At 50.2% G+C, this 23,300-nt stretch overlaps 1 protein-coding gene and 1 long non-coding RNA gene across 4 annotated transcripts in view; one reads left to right on the forward strand and one right to left on the reverse strand.

The window, feature by feature from the left end:
• PDE4B (phosphodiesterase 4B) overlaps positions 1-23,300 on the reverse strand; it is a 190,375-nt gene that overhangs the window by 89,897 nt on the left and 77,178 nt on the right. Inside the window, exon 1 of one of the 3 annotated variants that reach the window (XM_021535581.2) lies at positions 6,671-7,299. The exons of the other annotated variants lie outside the window; for them this stretch is intronic. Coding sequence (XP_021391256.1) covers positions 6,671-6,717 — 47 coding nt within the window. The 5' untranslated portion in view covers positions 6,718-7,299. Of the gene's footprint in view, positions 1-6,670; positions 7,300-23,300 lie in introns of those variants that run through there. 3 annotated transcript variants of the gene reach the window in all.
• On the forward strand, positions 7,560-9,387 carry LOC144246750 (uncharacterized). Its single transcript, XR_013340423.1, has 2 exons — positions 7,560-7,628; positions 9,028-9,387. It is a non-coding gene; the product is annotated as an uncharacterized LOC144246750 (long non-coding RNA).

A 23,300-nucleotide genomic window follows, 5' to 3' on the forward strand; every position in this document is an offset into this window, starting at 1 on the left:
ATAAACATGTAATACATAATATATAATATAAAAGATAGCAGCAGCCCTGGGTGGGGAGAGAGAAGAAGAAGACAGCAGGCAGAGAGGATGTCAGGGTGTGTGTGTGCCTCTGCCTGAGCTGTGAGCAAACAGCCACAGCCTGAGAAGACAATCTTTTAGATAACTCACAATAAACTGCCTTGGGACCAAACAGCAAGAGCCTGTGCAGTTTTTCTTTGGAAACTCGGGTTGGAGAAGGAATTTCACCACCACACGAGACCCCAGAGCAAGGCCGGGGTTCCCACATCAAATCAAGGCTGACAGACATACTCAAATAAGACCCCAAAGGACCAAAAGCTCATGCGCAGAGGGGAAAAGTTCAACCCAGAGGAAGACCACGATCTTCAGCCTCAGAAGATCTCCAAGGACCCCTGTGGGACCACCACAGCGAACCAGGCGTGCCCAGAAGGGCGTGGAGCATGAGAGGGGAGGACAGGCAGGGCCAGGGGTTGAGTATGCACAGAAAAGTTGTGGAATGCACTGAATATGGAACATCTTTGGGAATAAAGGGGTGGGACAGAGGGCAGCTCGGGGCACAAGTCTTTGGAGAGCGATCTCGCTCGTGCCGGGCGCTGACATCCATACCCACTTCACAACTACATCCAGTTGTGGAGTCTAGTTATTTATTCCCCTTATCGCTTCAATCTCTCTTGTTATTCACATTATTTATAGTTGAGTTTTATCGCTGTGTGTCAAGCACTGTACACCAACGGTTTGGGTTGTTTTCACTTCAGGACCAATGGAGTTGGTCCTCACGAAGCTCTGTATAAAAGAGCAGTGTATTTTGAATAAATGGGAATTTTACTCTCAGGAATTGGTCCTCACGAAGCTCTGTATAAAAGAGCAGTGGATTTTGAATAAACCAGAGTTTTACTCTCACAGCCTTCTGATCAGAGTCTCCTCATTCCCGTCCTGCCTCGACAGCGACAACCTTCATCGAGTTTTTCAATGGATCAGAAGGAGATCGAAATAAGCAGCAATGGTCAGCCCCAACTCCCGGGATGAGAGGATTTTCCAGGCTCTTCCCAGCCCACACCAGGCTGGGATTCCGTGATAAAGTGAACCAAGACGATGCAAATGCTGTGAAGGACGCTTTGTGTGCTTCCAAAGGGGATGGAAAGGCTCTTTGCACTGGAGCTCACACGGTGTAGGGAATGATTTTCCAGCCCTCATTAAAAAAAAAAGCATTTTGTAGTGCATGAAATGAAGGTGCTCTGTGATACAAGCTGGGTCACTTCCAGCTCTGTGATTCCAGGATTCTATGATTCCATCATTCCATGAGTCCATCATTCCATCATCATTCCACCCTTCTAAGCTCCAGAATCTTTCTTTCTCTAGTGGCTGCCCTCAGCACGAGCAGCAGAGACCTTCCCTGTCCAGTCCCAGAGCTCAATCCCTCTGCCAGAGCCTGGAATTCCCTGGGCAGTGGGAACAGCAGAGGGATGATGATGATGATGATGATGATGATGATGATGATGATGATGATGATGATGGGTTTGGGATTGCAGTTTTTTTAATCACCCCATGTTCCTTTGAGAAGCCCCAAGGAGGCTCCTGTGGAAGTCAGGACAGGGAAAAGCACCAGCAAATCCATTTTTTAGTTCCTAGGATGAAACTTGGGCTGAGCTTTGGGCCTGGGAGCAGAGGGAATTCCCGACATCCACCTGCCCTGCTCTCTGCTGGGAAGGGAACTTGGACAAAGGGGGCACCTGGATTTATCCTGTGCACAAGAACTGGGGCACAGCGAGTGCCTGGGAATGTGGGCCAGCCCCTGGAAAAGCTCTTCCACCATTCCCACCTTGCAAGGGGATAACTTGCAGGGGCCTGGCTCAGCGGGAGCAGGGAGCTGCTCTCAGGATGGCAGAGCTGGGAACCACGGGCTGTGTTCAAACAGAACAATTCACTGAACTTTGGGATTCTTTGTGTGTGACAAGCTCCAGGTCAGCAGCAAGCACAAACTTCCCTTATTAAATTTCTTTTCTTTCTGCTGGAAAGAAGAAAAGAAACCCCTTTTCCATCGTGGTGCTCGCTGAGTGCCTGACATTGCCTAATCTGCCAGGGAATTGGAGCTAAAAGAAATCCATATCCCAGTTATTAGCCCCTGGAGAAGAGGGTTAGGAAAGAAATCCTGATCAGGCTTTCAGAACAGGAATCTCATTCCTAAGCCTGCTAAGATGTGAGAGGGCAAAAAGTCCCAGAACTTCTTAGAAATGCTGAGAGCTGAGTCTGCATTCACAAGATCCTGGAATGCTCCAGCCTGGAAAAGGCCTCAAGGATGATCCCATCCCACCCCTGCCTTGGCAGGGACACCTCCCACTGTGCCAGCTGCTCCAAACCCACCCAGCCTGGCCTTGGGCACTGCAGGGATCCAGGGGCAGCCACGGCTGCTCTGGGAATTCCATCCCAGGGAACAATTCCCAATTCCCAATCTCCCATCCATCCCTGCCTCTGGCAGTGAAGCCATTCCCTGTGTCCTGTCCCTCCCTGCCTTGTCCCCAGTCCCTCTCCAGCTCTCCTGGAGCCCCTCCAGGCCCTGCCAGGGGCTCTGAGCTCTCCCTGGATCCTTCTCCTCTCCAGGGGAACATTCCCAGGGGCTCTGAGCTCTCCCTGGATCCTTCTCCTCTCCAGGGGAACATTCCCAGGGGCTCTGAGCTCTCCTGGATCCTTCTCCTCTCCAGGGGAACATTCCCAGGGGCTCTGAGCTCTCCCTGGATCCTTCTCCTCTCCAGGGGAACATTCCCAGGGGCTCTGAGCTCTCCCTGGATCCTTCTCCTCTCCAGGGGAACATTCCCAGGGGCTCTGAGCTCTCCCTGGATCCTTCTCCTCTCCAGGGGAACATTCCCAGGGGCTCTGAGCTCTCCCTGGATCCTTCTCCTCTCCAGGGGAACATTCCCAGGGGCTCTGAGCTCTCCCTGGATCCTTCTCCTCTCCAGGGGAACATTCCCAGGGGCTCTGAGCTCTCCTGGATCCTTCTCCTCTCCAGGGAGCCCCCCCAGCTCTCCCAGCCTGGCTCCAGAGGGGCTCCAGCCCTGCAGCAGCTCCGGGGGTTCCTCTGGAGTTGTTCCAGCAGCTCCAGGTCCTGCTGGAGTCACAGGAACCCAGGGAATCATCCTGGGGCTTCCAGCTCCTCCCTGGCTGTCACCTTTGCCAAGGAATGCTCCTGGAGACACCAAAGCAGGTGGGAGCAGCTCCTCCATCCTGAGGGGTTCTGCAGCCAGGGGGGACTGGGACTGAGCCCCCTGGACAGGGCAAGGAGCAGGAGGAGCAGGAGGAACAGCCTGGAGAAGCAGCTCTGAGGGCGTGACAGGCAGAGATGTCCCTGAACTGGGCTGAAAAAATTCTCCCATCCCAGTGAAGCTACCCAGATCCTTTCCCTGGAAGTGAAGATAATGAATGCAAAGCTGGAAATGTAAATACGTCAGGAGCAGCCTCTAACTTTGATCAACGCAGCCAGGAAGGACTTGAAAAGACCCAGCCTGAGGAGAAGGGAAAGGTCACTAAATACCAAACCCTTGCTCCAGCAGGAGCCCTCCACATCCAGCTCCCAGCAGCCAAACGTGGCCAGTTCAATCCCAGCCCTCACCCCCAGCTCCCTCCAGGCAGGAATTGTCTCTGCTGCAGGCACAGCCAGCTCCCCTGCTCCCTCCAGGAGAAATATTTGGCCTCTCCTTTTCTACACTGTGCCTACAGATCTCGGAGCTCTGTCTCTCAAATCTACCTGCTGCATAGCAATCATCACCTTGTTGGAAATCCTGCCTATTTATAGGAGGCTGAGGAATTAATCCTTCAGGAAAAGCAAAATGGTTTTTAAGATCCAGCTGAAATTCATGGAAATAAGGTGACTGGAAGGTTTAACCCACAGAGCTGGAGAGTGGTAATTCCCAGAGCAAACCTGGAGTATTTTGAAAGTCAGTATAAAACTCAGAGTGAAATTTGTCCATGAAGTGAGGGGGGATTGGGCTCTGCTCCCAGGGAACGGTGACAGGACAGCAGGAGACAGCTTCAAGTTGTCCCAGAGGGGGTTTAGATTGGATATTTGGGAAAATTTCTTCCTTTCCTGGCACAGCTGCCCAGGGCAGGGCTGGAGTCCCCACCCCTGGAGGGGTTTAAAATCCCTGTGGATGTGGCACGTGGGGACACGGGAGGCCTTGGCAGTGCTGGGGGGGACCTGGTGGTCTCAGAAGGCTTCTCCAACCTCAGTAACTCCACGATTATGGAGTTATTCCATGATTACCACGATATGGAAAACCCCTCCAGCCTCACATCCAAGTGCCACATCTCAGCGTGAGCCCGGGAGCAGAGGGAGCCAAGGGCAGGGTGACTCCTGGTCCCTTTTATCACTGCGCTGATAAATCTGTTTGTTTTCCAACACCAAGATACTCCTGCCACTCCAGCTGCTCTCTGGGAGCTGTGCAGCACCTCTCCAAAATTCCTGAGCTGTCAGAAATCCTGGGATCTGGTCCCACACTTCACGTCAGGACAGTGTTTCTGCTCCCCCCCACCAAAGTTCAACCACCGCAGCTCCAGGGGCCAGCCCTGAGTTTGGGGTGTTCCCCGAGGATGAATTCCCACATTGCTCCAGCAGGAACCTCTGTGCTGCTGCCATCCCAGCTTCCATTTCCCCAAAATGAGTTCCAAGCCCCATTCCCAGCCCCGAGCACAGAGCCCTCCCCTCTGCAGCCCAAAGCAGCAGTGACCGAGGCCCCGCCGTGTCCCAGCAGCTCCTCTTCTGGACCTGGGGGAGGACATGGAAGCCAAAGTCACCCATGGGATCTGGAGAGCTTTGGGAAGCTGAAAATTCATCCAACCCCACCCCTGCCATGGGCAGGACTCCTTCCCCTAGGCCAGGGGCAAGATCCAGCTCAAGATTTCCTTTTGCATGATGGGACAGAGGAGGGAGAAGCTCCAAAGAAGCCCAAAACATTTATTCCAGAAGAAAGGAAGCCCTGAAGACATTTCAGCCAGGAATTAATGTCTGAACAGCAAGCAGGAGCTTACACAGGTCTGGTTTAGCAAGGCCCAGCCTGGCTTTGCTTTCACCTGGGCACAGATAAGTGAATTTTCTTGGGATAACTTTATCCCTTCCTTCATAAAGGCTCCCTTTGAGCTGTGCAGTTTCACCACCTGAACTTCCCTGCCTGAGCCCACGGCTCTGATCTGTCCCTGCCCCAGCCTGGAAACCTCCCCTGGGGGGACTTGGGGCTGCTCAGGCTTTGTTTCAATTCCCAGAGCTAAAAGGATTTTTGTTCTCCTGCAGCCACACAAATGAGCTTCTCCTTTCTCCAAGTGATTTTTCCCGTCACTCCCTGGCCTCTCTGGGCATTGATTTTGTCTGTAATTAATGCACAAGGTCTCTCCCCTTCCCTTCATTTGTAAATCTGGCAAATCAATTAGCACTTCCCATCCAATATTCCTTTTTCTTGGCTTATCTGGGCTCCTCCTCAGGAGGAACTTTCCAAACCAAAGCAACAACTGCCCCTGCTAAACCTCAAGGGGAAACCAATGGAAAAATTCCATGACAGGTTGGGCTAGTTTGGGTGTTAGGAAGGAATTCCTCCCTGTGAAGCCCTGGAATGGAATTCCCAGAGCAGCTGTGGCTGCCCCTGGATCCCTGGAAGTGTCCAAGGCCAGCTTGGAGCAGCCTGGGATGGTGGAAGGTGTCCCTGGGTGGAATGAGATGATCTCCAACCCAACCCGTTCCAGCATTCCATCATTTCAATACAGGCCCTGCATCTTTTCTCTTCTCCAAGCGTTCCCTCCCCGTTCTCCTATCCTGGAACTGCACACGAGAGGAGCAGGACGTGCTCTGGAGAACCCAATCCCTCCCCAGCACCATTCCAAGGCTCACAGCCTCGGATATTTATATATACATGTTTCTATTTTATTGATATATTTATATATCAGAGGACATTTTTATTCCTATCCACAAATATTGACCCGTAGGTTGATCCCAGAGCCACGGTTAAACGATTAAAAACCACAATGAGATCGCAGAGAATAAATTCTGTGTAAAACCAGAATATTTGTGTGTAGGTGAGATCACAGAACGCAGGATTTGAAGAAGCAGAATATAAAATTATCTCTAGATTCCCACAGATTATCCACACTGGAAGACCACATGGCTCACTCCAGCCAAAGGCCTGAACTCCACCAGTGGATCTTTACCTAGAACACGAGGTTTTGGTGCCAGCTCCCAGCCCCAGGCTGGGAAAAGCCTCTGGAATTCCCTGAGCTCCCCCTGTGCCCCCGGGCCAGCTGCTCCCTCTGCTCATGGAAATGCAACAGGGAGAAGGATGTGGAACCCCCCAGCCAAGGACGTTTTAGGGACTCATTAATTTTTCAAGGACAATGGAGGTTCCTAAACACCTGAGAAGGAAAATAAACCAGGACAAACGGGAAAATTTCCATCCCTTCCCCACCCTGTCCCCGCTCGGAGGCGTCGCGAGGGTGCCTCGGATCAAACTCTGAGCAGGGAAGATCAGAGAAGGAAACATTCAGCGCCCGCAGCTCCAGGAGCCCCCTTATCCAGGTTCCCATCCAGCAGCTGCTTCTCAGCCTGGAAAAATCCTGATTTCCAAGTTTTGTGCCCACCAGAAGCGCTGTGATCCGGACAAAGCCATGGCATACTCACCAAATCCACGAATGGCGGCGATTGGGTAAAATATTAATATTTAACATCTTCCCAGCTGATCCTTCTCCTCTAGCGTCCGAAAAGAGTCAGGACATGTCCTGCTAATTCCCAACTCAGGTGCCTCTGGAGCTGGCTCGGTGGCACGGAGATGTTTCCAGGAGTTTTTATTCTTTGGGATTACATGGCAACTCCCCTTGCAGGTGGATGCCACTTTCCAGAGGAATGCAAATGCCTCGGCAAGCAAAAAGTGGGGCTGCCTGTGGAACAGCCTCTATGGGCTCCCAAATTTCTTCATTTCTAGCAGGAGAAAGAAAAAATAAATCTATTTCTGGCACCTCTCCCTTGACTGCAGCTTCCTGCTCTCATTTGTAAAATCCCTTCCGATGATCCTGAGACGGAGTGGGGGGGGGGGGGAAAAAAAAACACCCTTTCCCAAGCTGCAGCAACATCCCCTTTTTTGTCGTTCCTCCTTTCCAGGTCACATCCCTCCTTCCTCCGGAGCCGGGGCAAAGTTTCGTGCCGCTGCAGAAGGCGCGCCGAGGGTCCCTCCCGCGGAGCATCCGCAGGGATGCGATCCCGCACGGGGACGGGGCTGCGGGAGGAGGCCCGGACCGCCCGGCCCGGCCCGGCAGGAGCGCAGCGCCCGGCCCGGGTTCCCGGCGAGCGGAGCGCGGAGCGCTCGGCGCCGCTGCGGCCCCGCCGCCCCCCGGCCCCGGCCGGACCATCCAGCTGCGGCTCCTGCCGGGAAGCCGCAGCCCGGCCCCGCCGCCGGAGCCGCAGAAAATGGAATTTTACAAGATTTCCAACATCTAAATCCCGCCGCTCCACATCAAACCCGACGCGGCTCCCTGGTGCAGCGAGACGTCAGGGGTGGGTGGGAGATGGGGCCGCATCCGCCCGGCAGCGGCTCCCGAAATTCCGGCCCCCGCCGGAGCCGCGAGGGGAGCCGGGGACAAAGGCAGGGCTGGGAGAGCCGGGATCGGGGACGGAGGGAGGGATGGGGGATGGATGGATGGATGGGGGGATGGATGGATGGGGGATGGATGGGGGATGGATGGGGGGATGGAGGGATGGGGGGATGGAGGGATGGATGGGGGATGGATGGATGGGGGATGGATGGATGGGAGGATGGAGGGATGGATGGGGGATGGAGGGAGGGATGGATGGATGGATGGGGGATGGATGGATGGATGGATGGAGGGATGGATGGGGGATGGATGGAGGGAGGGATGGATGGGGGATGGATGGATGGATGGATGGAGGGATGGATGGGGGATGGATGGAGGGAGGGATGGATGGATGGGGGATGGATGGGGGGATGGATGGAGGGATGGATGGGGGATGGATGGATGGATGGATGGATGGATGGATGGATGGATGGAGGGATGGATGGATGGATGGATGGATGGGAGGATGGAGGGATGGATGGATGGATGGGAGGATGGAGGGATGGATGGATGGATGGATGGATGGGGGATGGATGGATGGATGGATGGATGGAGGGATGGATGGATGGATGGAGGGATGGATGGGGGATGGATGGATGGGAGGATGGAGGGATGGATGGATGGATGGATGGGGGATGGATGGGGGGATGGATGGGGGATGGAGGGATGGATGGATGGATGGGAGGATGGATGGATGGATGGATGGATGGGGGATGGATGGATGGATGGATGGATGGATGGGGGATGGATGGGGGGATGGATGGAGGGATGGATGGGGGATGGATGGATGGATGGATGGATGGATGGATGGATGGAGGGATGGATGGATGGATGGATGGATGGGAGGATGGAGGGATGGATGGATGGATGGGAGGATGGAGGGATGGATGGATGGATGGATGGATGGGGGATGGATGGATGGATGGATGGATGGAGGGATGGATGGATGGATGGGAGGATGGATGGATGGATGGATGGATGGGGGATGGATGGATGGATGGATGGATGGGGGGATGGATGGGAAGCCGCGCTGGATGGGGAATGCCGGCAGCGCTCTGCCCCACCCGCACCTTGCGGGGTGACAAAGGGGAGCCGGTGTCGCCTCCTCCCCTCGGGACACAGGCACCGGAGCGGTCTCCCCTCGCCCGGTTGGTTTGTCTGTCTGTCTGTCTGTTTGTCTGTTTGTTTGCCCCCTGAAGTCTCCAGGCGTTTCACCCTGACAACCAAAGGAAGGGATTTTATCCATCAGCTGCAATCGAAGGTGTCGGGAAAGGGGGATAAAGGGGATTTGTACAGGTGATGGGTTTGATAAATGGGATTTTATAGCGATGGAGAAATGGGATTTCTATAGGTGATGGATAAATGTCACCAGCTGTCAGTGATCCATGACATTCCCTGTTCCCAAAGCAGCAGGAGGGGACAGAGCAGGGGTCACCCAGAGGATCCACAACCCAAGCCTCCCCTCCCTGAATTAACTCCGAGCTGGAAAGGCAAAACGAGGAGCTGCTCCAGCAATTAAGATGCCAAATCCAATCTAAAAATCCAGGGAAGAGGGAGAGTGGCAGTGTCATTCCATCCCCACTCAGACTCCCCAGCTGCTCTGACACATTCAAAGCTCAGGAAAAGCTTTTCCAGACTGGAAAAACCGTGTGGTTCTCTCTTCCGACTGGGAGATGAGACGTAAATCCTTATTTTTATTCTATTGACGTTATGGATAAAGAGATAAAAGACTTTTCTAAAATTAGGGACAAATTAAAGGTATAAGGAAAAGATCAGGATGGAGCATGGATGATCAACATTCCAAGAGTTTGCACCTTTCCTTGGCTTTGCCCCATCTCCACTTTGGTTTGGCAGGAGCCACTTCTACTCTCAGGGGTGAAGAATTCTGTGTAGACCATGGAATTCTGCCCCTTATCCATGGAAAAGGTGCCCAGCATCCATGGATGGAGGTAAATACAAAGATACACACACAGGTCCAAATCATGGAACCATGGAATGGTATCCATGGAACCATGGAATGGTTTGGGATGGAAGGGAATTTAATCCATGGACTCATGGAATGGTTTGGGATGGAAATGAATTTAATCCATGGAATCATGGAATGGTTTGGGATGGAAGGGAACTTAATCCATGGACTCATGGAATGGTTTGGGATGGAAATGAATTTAATCCATGGAATCATGGAATGGTTTGGGATAGAAGTGAACTTAATCCATGGACTCATGGAATGGTTTGGGATGGAAATGAATTTAATCCATGGACTCATGGAATGGTTTGGGATGGAAGTGAACTTAATCCATGGAATCATGGAATGGTTTGGGATGGAAGGGACCTTAAATCCATGGAATCATGGAATGGTTTGGGATGGAAGCAAATTTAATCCATGGACTCATGGAATGGTTTGGGATGGAAGTGGATTTAATCCATGGAATCATGGAATGGTTTGGGATGGAAGGGGCCTTAAATCCCACCCCATTCCATGGCAGGGACACCTCCCACTGTCCCTGGCTGCTCCAAGCCTGGCCCTGGGTACTTCCAGGGATCCAGGGGCAGCCCCAGCTGCTCTGGGAATTCCATCCCAGCCCGTGCCCACCCTCTCAGCCAGGAATTCCTGCCCAATCTCCCATTTAATTCCATTTTCTGGCAGTGGGAAGCCATTCCCTGTGTCCTATCCCTCCACCCCCCACCCTGTGGAATGAACATCTGCCACATTCTCCTCATTGCTCCAAATGAATTCTCTGCTGATTCTGGAGCAGCCACTTCCATGAGCTGTTGGTTTTCCTGACCCCACCATGCTGAGTTTGTGCCTTTTCCCTCCCCATTCCCATTTTCCAGGCATCTCCCTCACAATCCTCCTTTCCCAGCATCCCAAATTTGACGTGGGGAACTGCAGGGAGCGTGGCAGTAATCACAGGGAGCTGGGTGGGAAGGACAATAATCATTCCTGGGATTTTCCTCCTGGAGTTTCTTAGAGAGCTCAGTAATAATCCCGAGTGAAAACCCAGGAATTGCAGGATCAACGGGACAGAAATGAATAAAATCCCAGGGCTGGGATCAGAACCCACTGAGTCTCCCTCCCTCCCACTCCCAAATCCCCAAATTGTTCATTTGGATCTCCAGATTCCATGGATTTATTAATTAGCCTTTGCAAGCCGTGCTAACGAGGAGGAGCCTCCTCCCACCGGGGCCATCCTGGCAGCCCCAACACGGATGCTCCTCCAGGGAAACTTCAAACATTTCCTGAAAAATCGCACAGAAAGCGGAAAAGCAGCCCGGAATGGGCTTTTTTCCCACATCTTTGAGCAAAGTTACATAAGGCAGCCCCTGCTCTCCTCTGCCTTGAAACTCTGCAGGCCCCAGTGCTCGGGCACCTTCATCCCCCAGGAGCAGCAGGGAAGGCTCAGGAATGTTCCCTGTCCTCACAGCAGCCTGAGAAACACCCGCGGATATTTTGGGAATTTTGAGACAAACCAGAAGCACAAAATATAAAAATAAGTTTATTCCGTGCTCTGCCTTCCCAGATTTAAGACCTACAATGATTCAACGTCGAGGTTTTCACCTCAGGTAATGGGGTTTCACCCCAGATAAAGAAATCCTAAATATGTTTTCAGGGATATTTTTCTTCCCCCTCATTGCTAATTATGAAATAAGGAGGATAGCACACAACCACCCCAGCTGATTACCAAAAACCACCCCAGAAGGAGCTTCCCCCGTGCTGCTCCTGGCATTTCATTGTTTTTTTTTCCTCGGCAGCATGGACCCTTTCCCAGCTGCTGAAATTCCTGGGCTTTGTGCCGTTCATGGCTTTGGGAAGGCTGCGGCTGCTGGGGCTCCTGAGCAGCTTTTCATTCATCCCTCCTTGCTGGCCACGCTGATTGAGGATGATGAAATCCTGATCTGCAATTCTAATTCCCTTCTTTTTCCTGAACAGGCTGCCCAAGAGCTCCAGGAATATTATTTTTCCAACCCTCACAACAAGCACCATTCTCCACCAAGTCCTGAACAATACACTGATCCCAGATCCTGGAGCGCAGACACACTCACGGTATTTAGCTCACAAACCCGGATTTTCAGATGAGCTATTTTTTGTCTGACATTTGGGAATTCTATCCAGCCAATGATGAGCTGTACCAAGAGCAGGGTGGCTCGAAACCTGCAGGAGATTCGGTGTGCCAGGTGCTGCATCCTTAAATCCTGGAATCCTGCAATGGTTTGGGTGGGAACGGAACTGAAAGCCCATCCAGGGACACCTCCCACTGTGCCAGGAGCTCCAAACCCACCCAGCCTGGCCTTGGGCACTGCCAGGATCCAGGGGCAGCCCCAGCTGCTCTGGGAATTCCATCCCAGCCCCTGAACACCCTCCCAGCCAGGAATTCCTTCCCAATATTCCGCCTAAATTTAAATTATTCCAGCTCCCAGCCATTCCCTGTGTCCTGTCCCTCCCTGCCTTGTCCCCAGCCCCTCTCCAGGCCCTGCCAGGGGCTCTGAGCTCTCCCTGGATCCTTCTCCTCTCCAGGGGAACATTCCCAGGGGCTCTGAGCTCTCCCTGGATCCTTCTCCTCTCCAGGGGAACATTCCCAGGGGCTCTGAGCTCTCCCTGGATCCTTCTCCTCTCCAGGGGAACATTCCCAGGGGCTCTGAGCTCTCCCTGGATCCTTCTCCTCTCCAGGGGAACATTCCCAGGGGCTCTGAGCTCTCCCTGGATCCTTCTCCTCTCCAGGGGAACATTCCCAGGGGCTCTGAGCTCTCCCTGGATCCTTCTCCTCTCCAGGAGAACATTCCCAGGGGCTCTGAGCTCTCCCTGGATCCTTCTCCTCTCCAGGGGAACATTCCCAGGGGCTCTGAGCTCTCCCTGGATCCTTCTCCTCTCCAGGGGAACATTCCCAGGGGCTCTGAGCTCTCCCTGGATCCTTCTCCTCTCCAGGGGAACATTCCCAGGGGCTCTGAGCTCTCCCTGGATCCTTCTCCTCTCCAGGGGAACATTCCCAGGGGCTCTGAGCTCTCCCTGGATCCTTCTCCTCTCCAGGGGAACATTCCCAGGGGCTCTGAGCTCTCCCTGGATCCTTCTCCTCTCCAGGGGAACATTCCCAGGGGCTCTGAGCTCTCCCTGGATCCTTCTCCTCTCCAGGGGAACATTCCCAGGGGCTCTGAGCTCTCCCTGGATCCTTCTCCTCTCCAGGGGAGCCCCCCCAGTTCTCCCAGCCTGGCTCCAGAGGGGCTCCAGGACCTCCTCTGGACTTATTCCAGAAAGTTCCTCTCATCTTCCAGAGCTCTGGATAAAATCCCTTAGGAGACAGCACGAGCACTTGACATTTTCCAAAAATGGGACCCCTAAAAGTCGTTTCCCAGCGGGAATTTGCCATTTCTGGAGCGCTGCTCTGAACCCACCCCGACCTGTGCTCCACAAATCCAACCCCAAAGTGCCCCCAGGAGCTTCCACCCTCCCCAGGCAGACACCTCACCTCCACCCTCACCAGCACTTCCCAGCTTCCCAGAAACAAAATCCCATTTTCCGGCGGGGAACGCTCTATCCCAGGAATCCAGCGTGGAAGGGAAGAGTTCCCAAGCAAACCCTTCACCCACAGGGGCCAAACTGGGAGCCAGAGCCCCAGACTGGGGTGGGGGGGGCAGGACAGAGGCAGGAAAAGCTGGAGCAGGAGCAGAGGGGAGGAAAACACAGGAAAAAAAGAAGGAAAATCATCTCATCCCTGCAAAGTTCCTGAAGAGTTTCCAACAAAATGACTCAACGGCGGCAGCTGCTCCGTGCAGAGGGGTCTGGGGCTCGCTGAGCTGGCAATTAATGAATGTTTGGATCTATTTTCCATCAACACCAGCTCTGCTGACACCCTTCCAGCCCACACTGATGGAGCACGGAGAGCCCGGGGCTGGGAATGAGCAGCTCCCAGCAGATCCCCAGGTTCCCATCTGGATTAAATCCTGACCTCCCGTTTTACTGCTCCTTCGGGGAGCTGGAATTGTACTTTGGCTCCTCCCAGCCCCTGGAGCTTTCACAGTTTGAGGAGAAGCTGCTGCAGGGATGTGAGCTCCCAGCAGGGAAGCGATTCCAGGAGCAGAAACAGCCACAAACTTTGGGGCTCAAATGAAGTTTCTCTGGTGCTCCACCCCTCTGGGATGCAGATATTCCCTAGGCAGGGAAGGAGCAGTGCTGGCTGCTCCCTCCCTGGATGAAATGAAGGGAAACAACAGGGGGAAAGTGCTGGAATTCATGGAATCACCGAGGTTGGAAAAGCCCTTCAAGGCCATTGAGTCCCAGCTCTGCCCAACCCCTGCCTTGTCCTGGAGTGTCACCTCCAGGAATTGCCTGGACACCTCTGGGATGGGGACTCCAGCCCTTTCCATGGAGAAATTCCTGCTGATGACCAACCTGAGCCGTTCCCTGTCCTCCTGTCCCTGTTCCTGGAGCAGAGCCCGACCCCCCGGCTGTCCCCTCCTGGCAGGAGCTGTGAGAGCCACAAGGTCCCCCCTGAGCCTCTTCTGCTCCAGCTGCAAATTCCCTGTGGATCAGAACCCCTGTGGGCACACTGATGGTCCAGGATGAGCCATCTCTCCTATCCAGCATCCTGAGGCTTCCCAAGCTCTCCAAGCCTGCAGGTCCCTCTCCACCAGGGAACCCCTCTGGAAAAGCCAAAGGAATGCCCGGTGCTGGAATTCTGTTCCCTTTTCCAGGCCAGGAGGGAAGCTGAGCCCCTGGAGGCTCCTGGATGAGTAAGAAACGCCCAGGTGCATCCAAAGCTGCACTTGGATCCAGAGCCTGACACAAAGATCTGGATCTCCAGGAGCAGGATGGGGGTGGGAATGCCCTGAGCATCTCCAAACCTCCCTGGTTTCCCTGCACCTCCTCCTCTGCGCTGATTTATCCGGGAACAAAATCACTGCCTCTGGAATGGGTCATAATATTATGACTTATAACCCCCACAGTTTTTTGTTTTCCCTGTCTCCAAGCCCTGAAGCTGCAGCTCTCCAGAGCTTTCCCATCTCCTGGAGAGAAGCAAGGCTGGAATTTTTACACATTTTGTGTTAAAACAAGCAGCTGACAATTCGGGAGCGCCACTTAAGGAGCGATTTCCTGCCAGGAGCCGGGGAAAGCAGCACTTCCCTCGGATTGCTCCTTTCTGCTCTCCCCTAATGCTCATTCCCATCATCCCTCAAGTTCCTTGGAGCACAAATCCATCGGCATGGAAATATTTCACAACGTTCCCCAGATTTTGTGGTGGGGAGGAAGCCCCGGGACAGCCAGGGAAGTTTAATCCCGTTTTCCACAGGTTTCCTCACTGAAAGCTCCACACCCACCACAGCCGTGCTGAATTCCCAGGTGAATTCCTGGGAGGAGATCCCAGATCTTTGTTGATGGCCACCAGCAGCTCCTGCTGTCCCCTCTGCCCCATCCCCAGGTGTCCCACCCAAAGGAAAGCCGGGAACACGAGGAGCCTTGGGCAGGACAGACGGAAGGGACAGGACAGATGGAAGGGACAGGACAGATCCCATCGCCGGCCAGGGCCGTGCACAAACCACCAGCGGGCCGGGGCTGCCGGGGAACATCTCCAGCTGTTTGGTTTGTAGCATCAGCCTCATTCCACGGTCATGGCAACGGGAAGATTTCAGCAGCTCACATCCAGGCAGCACACCCAGAACTGAATGTCAGAACGGCCTGTAAAAGCTTTTTCACCAACCACACAAAGCAAAAGCGTATTGACAGTAGTTCTAGCCAATCACTCAATACACAGACCTTTGCTTAAAACCATTTTTGCCTATTTTGAATACAATACTTGCTTGCAAACCTCAAGACACAATGCGCACAGCTCCATTATTAAGCTTAGAACTTCCCAATATCTCACTTTTGTGCAGCTTGGGGAGTTATTCCACCCAAGTGTTAATACACAGACCATTGTTCTCCTTGTCCTTTCCTTTTCCTTCTTGCATAATCTTTCTGCTGACAGATCTCAGAGCTACTGCTTAGCTCTGCTCGCCATCCTGCTGCCTCCGAGGCCTCCTTTTGATTTTAGGGAATCCCACACAATCCCAAGGACAAAGCTCTTCATCCCCCTTCAGTAAACTCTGCAAGCCCGGATCTTCACTCCAGAGCAGCTCTGAATCCCTGAGGAGCTGGGGATCTTCAGCTTCCCAAACCCCTTCTGATGACGAAAGGAGCAAAAAGATGGGAAAGCCAAGGAACCTTGGGATTGGAAACCAAGGAAACTTGGGATTGGAAACCAAGGAAATTTGGGATTGGAGAGCCAAGGAACCTTGGGATTGGAAACCAAGGAACCTTGGGATTGGAAACCAAGGAACCTTGGGGTTGGAAAGCCAAGGAACCTTGGGATAGGAAAGCCAAAGAACCTTGGGATTGGAAGCCAAGGAACCTTGGGATTGGAAACCAAGGAAACTTGGGATTGGAAAGCCAAGGAACCTTGGGACTGGAACGCCAAGGAACATTGGGATTGGAAACCAAGGAACATTGGGATTCAGCTTCCCAGATCCTCTGGAGGATGAGGCTGGATGAGGCTGGAGCCACCTGGGCTGGTGGAGGATGTCCCTGCCCATGGAATGCCAGCTGAGGTCCCTCCCAGCCCAAACCTGGCTGCAATTCTGGGATCATTCCCTGAGCCACTGAAGCTCCCCTGTCAATTCCAAACCAGCTCCTCCTGACAGTGGGATATTTTGGAAGGAATTGGAGATGGGATTTTTGAGTTGATTTTTCATTTTTTTGTTGTTTTTTTCATTTAACTTTTTGATTTTTTAAAATGTTAGTTTATTTTTTTTATATAGGCAGGAAGGGTGAGTATGGTTTATATTGCTATAGTATGGTTCAGAAGGTTTTCAGACTTTTAGCTGTAAGATTTTTTTAAAGAGTTATTGACTAATAAAATACTGTTAATAAGGATATTTATATCTTTTACTTAATTTTCTAATACTTTATTTTATGGGCTTATATTATAGTGTAAGTTTTTTTAGGAGGAGGAGAAGGAGAAGAAGAAGAAGAAGAAGAAGAAGAAGAAGCAGAAGAAGAAGAAGAAGAAGAAGAAGAAGATGATGATGAAGAAGAAGAAGATGATGATGATGATGATGATGATGATGATGATGTCAGGGTGTGTGTGTGCCTCTGCCTGAGCTGTGAGCAAACCACAGCAGCCCAAGGAGAAAATCTTTTAGATAACTTGCAATAAACTGCCTTGGGACCCAACAACAGAGACTGCAGAGATTTCTTTGGAAGCTTGGGTGGGAGGAGAGACTTTCCCAGCACACGGAGCCACCCCTGACCCGGGGTGAGCTCTGTCCCTGCCCTCCCTGGGAATGGAGGCACGTTTCTTTCCTTGGGAACAAAACCTCCCAACCTGCAGCACCCACCGTCCTCGGGAAAACAAAACTCTCCAATCCAACCCAAGGCCTGGCTATTTTTAGCCCCCCGAGATGTGAAATCCCAACTGTTTTATTAGGAATAAAACCCGAGGAAAACACGCTTATCTCGATTATTGGAGGAGGAAATCTTTGTAGCCACTCAAACAATAAACCCACGGAATCGTGCTGAGGAAAAGAACTGCCTGGCCTTTGGAAAGCAAAATAATTTGGAATATTTGGATTCTGGGATGCTCTGAGCCAGGGTCGAAAGATAAACTTGAGGTGACAAAGCTGAGAGAATCAAAGAAAACCTGCAGGTGAAAAATCAGGAGGAAAAATGGATTAATTCTCTGGAGGTTGGACTTGATCCTGGAGCTCTTTTCCAACCCTAATGATTCTGGGATAACGGAATTAGATCAAGGAATTGGAGAGTTTAATTGAAAATACATTGGCCAATCCTTTGTGCTGATGAAACCTTGATGGCTTTCCTGGAGAAAACCTCTGCAGCATTGCAATTAAAGAGATGCCAAAGGAATTCTATTTAAAAATCACCTAAAAAGATTGATTTGGAAGAATGTACCCTGAAATTTAAAAGAAATCACTCTGAATTTTAAAAGAATTCACCCTGAAGTTTGAAAGAATTCACCCTGAAATTCTACTGTGAAGTTGCTGTTTCCTCCAAAGAAGAAATATCAAAAATCATGGAATTATTTCTTCTCTAAATCCATAATTTTGAATCATTCTCCAGCTCCACTGTTGGGTTTGATCCTTGGATACTTTCCTAAATTCCAGGGTAGTTTTGCTGTGCACTGAGCAGATCATCAAACATTTCTGTTAAATTTGACTGTTGGGCTGCTCGGGGAAATAAAACATTAAAAACAAATGTATCAAATTAAAAAGCAGATGAAAAACAAGAGTTACAAAATCGTAACTCTGTGTTCCACACAGCAAAAAAGAACCCGGGAGTGAAATTCTTCCACAGCCCCCAAGTTTTATTTGTTCTCTGGATTTGGATGGATTTTCCTTTTCCTTGTATAAATGTTTGGAAATGAGGAAGATTTATCCTCTGCCTGTCACGTTTTTGGATTAAACATCGCGTTTTAGGGGTTATTTTTTTCCACCATAAATAGAGGAATTTGCAATCAAAGGAAGCATCCTGACATTTTGAGTTGGAGCAGTTGAGGTGAAGCACAGGGCAGGGAATTTTCATCTTTTATGGATAAAGATGATTATGCTTGATGTTAAAAATGAGCTTACATTTCTTGTTAAACAGAGTTTTAATCTCTTCATCACCAAAGAAGTGCCCTGGGAACCATCCCAGCTACTGAGAGGAATCAAACCTGGAATGACCATTTGAAGATACAAAACTCTACTGAAATTCTCTTTTTTTTTTTGAGCTGCTGGAATGTCAGGAATTCCCACGGGATCCGTTGTGCCATGGATGACCTCATCTGGAAGTCAGATAAAACCATGGAGATGCAGGGAAGGGAAAAGGGGATCCTGGAAGAACAAAACCGGGATCAGTTTGGCTCAGTTCAGCCACTGGAATTTCGGATTCCTTCTGAAATATCAGGAAAAATTCCAGCCCCAGAGGAGCTGGAGCAGCTCCCCAGGGAATGGGCACACCCCCAAACTCCTGAGTTTGGAGAACGTTCTCAAGGAGGGATTTTGGGATTGTCCTGTAGGGCAGGAGTTGGATCAGTGATCCCTGCACATCCTTCACCTCAGGATATTCCACCGTTTCATGATTCTCGCACATATTCCACAAAAAAATCCCAAATTTTTCCAACAACTCCCCCAAAAATCTCCAATGGGGAGCTCTGAAACCTCCAAGGCTTTGCCACTCCAAGGAGCAATTCCAGGGGGGAGCAGCCTCAGCTGCAAAAGTATTCCTGAATTTGGGAGAGCAAACACTTGGCTTGAGCCTGTTTTTTTTTTTCCAAGTTTTCCACATGAGGAATTCACCTAGAAAAGCCCAATATTGGTGTGTTTACACATGAAAACTGGGAAAACCCAGCTTTTAGGCCAGGGAACGTTTATTTTTTGGGGGATTTGGAGAGCAACTGGAAACTGGTCTGGAAATAGGATCAAATAATTAAAATCAGAATCAAATTAGTCAGAATCAGATTCCGATTAACAAAATCAGATCCCAATAAATGCAATCAGAAGGAAACAAATGGGATGGGGTCCCTCCCCAAGGAAAGAGCCACCTCTGGATTAATGAGCTGCTAATTGGACACGACAAGAATTCCACCCAGGGGGCTTCCAGTGGCCTAATGAGCCTGAGGGGGGTAATTAATTAATTAACCTCCTGCAGCCCCTCCCTGCCATTGCAGCTGCCATTAATAATTCAGTTTGTTGGACAAATCTACCTTGAGATGGATTTTAGTCCCAATTTTCATGAGGAAAAAACAGAAAAGGGGAATTCGTTGTGTTTTCAGCTGGTTTGCTCCCATTTTTAACTCTGAGGGAAGCTAATTAATCTAATTACCTTTGACTCCAATTAAATCCTGTTGGAATATCATGGAATGGGTTGGTTTGGAAGGACCCTGAAGCTCCATTCCCACCCCAGGGACCTTCCACTGTCCCAGGGTGTTCCAGCCTGGCCTTACAGGGATCCAGGGGCAGCCCCAGCTGCTCTGGGAATTCCATCCCAAAATCCCATTTAACCCTTCACGTTAAAGCCTATCCCTGGAAATCTGCCTCAGGAAGGCTGAAAATTAGGGATTGATCCATCAGGAATGGTTGGAGATGTGGCCAAAAGCAACTGCTGGGATTTTAAGGAAAATTCCCGTTTTCCTAAAAAATGATCCCACAGAATGGGATCCATGACAGCACTGGAACACTGGTTAATAAATTCCACTTTTCCACATTTAATTCCAAATTTCCCCACCCACATCCACGAAATCCAGCTCTGCCCGCATCCTTTAAAGGCCTGGCTTTGCTAATTACCCTGGCAGCTCGTTAGGGAGTTAATTAGGAATTTTACCCAGCTAAACGCTGTAATTTACAATTACAATGTCCATAACATCCATCCATAACACGCTGTTCTTAGTACATAAAATGTGCCATGAATATTCAAAATATTCCTGGGAGCAGCTCCTAAAATGGATGGAATTCCAGGAAACTCCAGCAAAGGAACTGATTTGCATCCATCTGCAGCTCCCCTTTCCCAGGAATGTGGTTCACCTGCCTCAGGCTCTGTTTCTGCATCCATCCAAAACCTCTGGATGTAATTCCCACCCCATTTCTGTGGGATCCACGAATTTGGTTTCTCCAGCCTGGCAGAAAGCTCCAGGATCCCATGGAATCTGTTAATTCCCAAAGTTTGGGATGATTTGCTGCCCTTTGAGCAGGAATTTTCAGTTAAATCTAAATAAAATCTTCAGTTAAACTCAAGAATGAACTGTAAACTCTTCTGCTTTTTGTTGGTGACAATTTCATGGCATTAAATGAATATTTTATATTAATTATTCCAAATAATGGAATTCCGGGTAAAATGATGGAAACCACACTCATCTAAACAACTTCCAAACCCCAAACCCTGCTCTTTTATCACAAAGTTCTTTTCCAAAGGAATTTAGAACCAAATCATTGGATGTGAACTGGGAAGTGGGAGGTAAAACCAGGATTAAACAACACTTCCATACTTTTAATAAATTTTGTATTTTATGGGAAAGCACAAATGGCCAATTCCAAAACCAATGTCTAAAATGAATTTAGAGCCTTTTCCAGAGGCAAACCCCATCCCAAAATCCCACCTACATGCAGATCCCTTGCCTGGTCACTCAGGTAAGAGCGCAAAACCGAAATTCCTCATTATTTTTTGGGATTCCAGGTGGGTTTGCTCCCGGTTCCTGCTGCATTTGGGAGGCTCCAGCTCCGGGTGGGAGGCAGCAAATGGAATTGTGAAGCTTCTGTGCAAACAGAACACAAAGGAATGGAAACCACGGCAGGGATGAAGTGCAGGAGCTTTTTTTTCCCGGTGTTTTTCCAAGAGGGGATCAGTTCCCAGAGGAATAAAAGTCTCTTGGATGACAATTTTAATTTGGGAAGATCCTTGGAGTTTCTTGCCAGGATTGGGGTGATTTCCAGGCTGTTGGGATGGGTTATTTGTGACTTTGGGGTCCCCATCCCTGGCACTGTCCAAGGCCAGACTGGAGAAGGTTTGGAGCAGCTTGGGATAGTGGAAGGTGGGGCAGGGGTGGAACAGGATGGGATTAAATTTCAATTGGAATTAAATTCTAATTGCTTCAACCCAAACCATTCTGGAATTTTGTGAAGAGACTCGATGGTCTTGGAGGGCTTTTCCAGCCTCGGTGATCCTGGGATTCTGGAATTCACAGACAACTCTGGACTAAACCAGGAATTTGGGAAGCAATTCCCAGTTCCAGGGGCAGGTTTGAGCTCTTGTCATCCCCCCAGCCCTGCTGACATCCCAGCCTGCTCCATCTCCTGCTGCTCCACATTTTCTGCCAGCCCCCACAGCCGTGGATCCTCCAGCTCCTGGTTTTCCTCTGCTCCGTCATCCTCAGCTTTTCCTGGATCCTCTCACTTCCCCCTTCCTCTTGCTCCAGCACATCTGCTCTGTAGTAATTCCCATTTTCCCCTCATTTCCAAAATTAACCAGGGAGTATTCCCGGCTTTAAGGCTGGGTGGGGCTCGGAGCAGTCTGGGACAGTGGGAAGGTGTCAGTGCCCATGGGATCATCCTCGAGGTCCTTCCCAACCCACAACATTCCAGGGTTCTGTGATTCCAGCCAGGGATTAACTCCATAAATCCAAGTACAGATAGAAGCAATTTCAATCCAAGTTACAAAAACCAGACATTCCTGATGCCACTAAAAAAAAGGGGGGGAAATATCCTGGAATGAAAAAAAAATATATATTTTTTTTTTTCTTTTTTTGCCTCCACAGCCTGATTGTTTCCTGCTGAAAAGGAGTTTGCACATTCCTGTTTCTGGAATTCCCAAATCCCCAGCAAGGTCTCACCCTCAATTTGCATGGAAAAAAGCTTTAAAAGAGTAGAATATAATTATATCTAGTCTGAAAAAGCAGCAATTGTTTCATAGCTGCCAAAACAATCCCATTCCTTCTTAAATGCCATTTTTCCTGCCTTAATGGACTTGTTTTCCTTCAGTCTGACAAGTTTTACCTTCAATTAGCAGGAATTTTAATTGATGGAATGTTTAATGTGGTATTGAGGTACTTATTTATATCACACTAAATATTTATCAGCTCCCATGCTGATGAAGGGAACCAGAGCAGGAAGACAGAGCACAGAAAGGAAAAGCTGTGGGGATAAAGCAGGAAAAATTTTGGATTTGTTGGGAATAACGGAGATCTAATGTAAGGAATTATGCAGAGCAGGATCTGGAAGTGAGGTCAGCTCTGAACCTTCAAATCGAAAAAGGGAATTATGAAAAACTCCCTGGAGTCTGGTACAGAAAAACGGACAGAAAGCCAAAAAAGCCAAAAAAAATCAGCTTTTACGAGTATTTAGCTAGAAACAGAAGAAATCCATTCCATGGCAGGGGTGGGGCTGGATGGGCTTTAAGGTCCCTTCCAGCCAAATCATTCCATGGTTCCTTGATTCCATGATTCCACGTTGGAAGGGGCCTTCAAGCCCATCCCATTCCAAACCCAGACTCTTCCACGGGGATTTGGATTTTCCAGGGGTTTTCCTCAGGGCCATTTATTCCACCAGATTCCTAAACCCATTTCAAGGCTCCTGTGAAAGCTCCACTGCTCCCAAACCATCCAGGGAAAAGCTTGGAATGATTTCCAGGCTGGCAGTTGGGATGGGTTCTTTGGGAATTTGGGGATTTTTCAAAAAAGAGGTTGTGGGCTCCCCTGGATTGAGCAGGAATTTTCAGTTCCATCTAAATAAAATCTTCAGTCAAACTCAAGAATAAACTGTAACCTCTTCTACATTTTGGAAGTGTCCCAGGCCAGTGGAAGGTGTCCAGGGAGGAACAAAATGGGCTTGAAGGTCCCTCCAACCCAAACCAGTCTGGGATTCTGGGATTTGAGGTTTGAGCATCCGAATCACTCCTGAAACAACAAAGGATCCCTTCTCCCATCATTTCTCTGGAGGGATTTCTGATTTCTGCCCAAAACATCCCCAGCAACTGCAGCCCGGGGGGTTCTCAGATGAGGAATAAAGGATTTAAAATCAGAAGAATTCAAGACCAACTTCAGCTCCTCCTGGACCAACTCCAACCTGAGGAACTCCCTGTGCCCCCAGAGCTGTCCCAGCTTGGTGATTCCTTTACCAAGCCATTAAAATCCTAGAAAACACTAAAAATCCTACCAAAAAACTCCCTA

Source organism: Lonchura striata, chromosome 9 (genome assembly GCF_046129695.1).
Source record: "Lonchura striata isolate bLonStr1 chromosome 9, bLonStr1.mat, whole genome shotgun sequence".
In the NCBI taxonomy this organism is placed as follows: domain Eukaryota; kingdom Metazoa; phylum Chordata; class Aves; order Passeriformes; family Estrildidae; genus Lonchura; species Lonchura striata.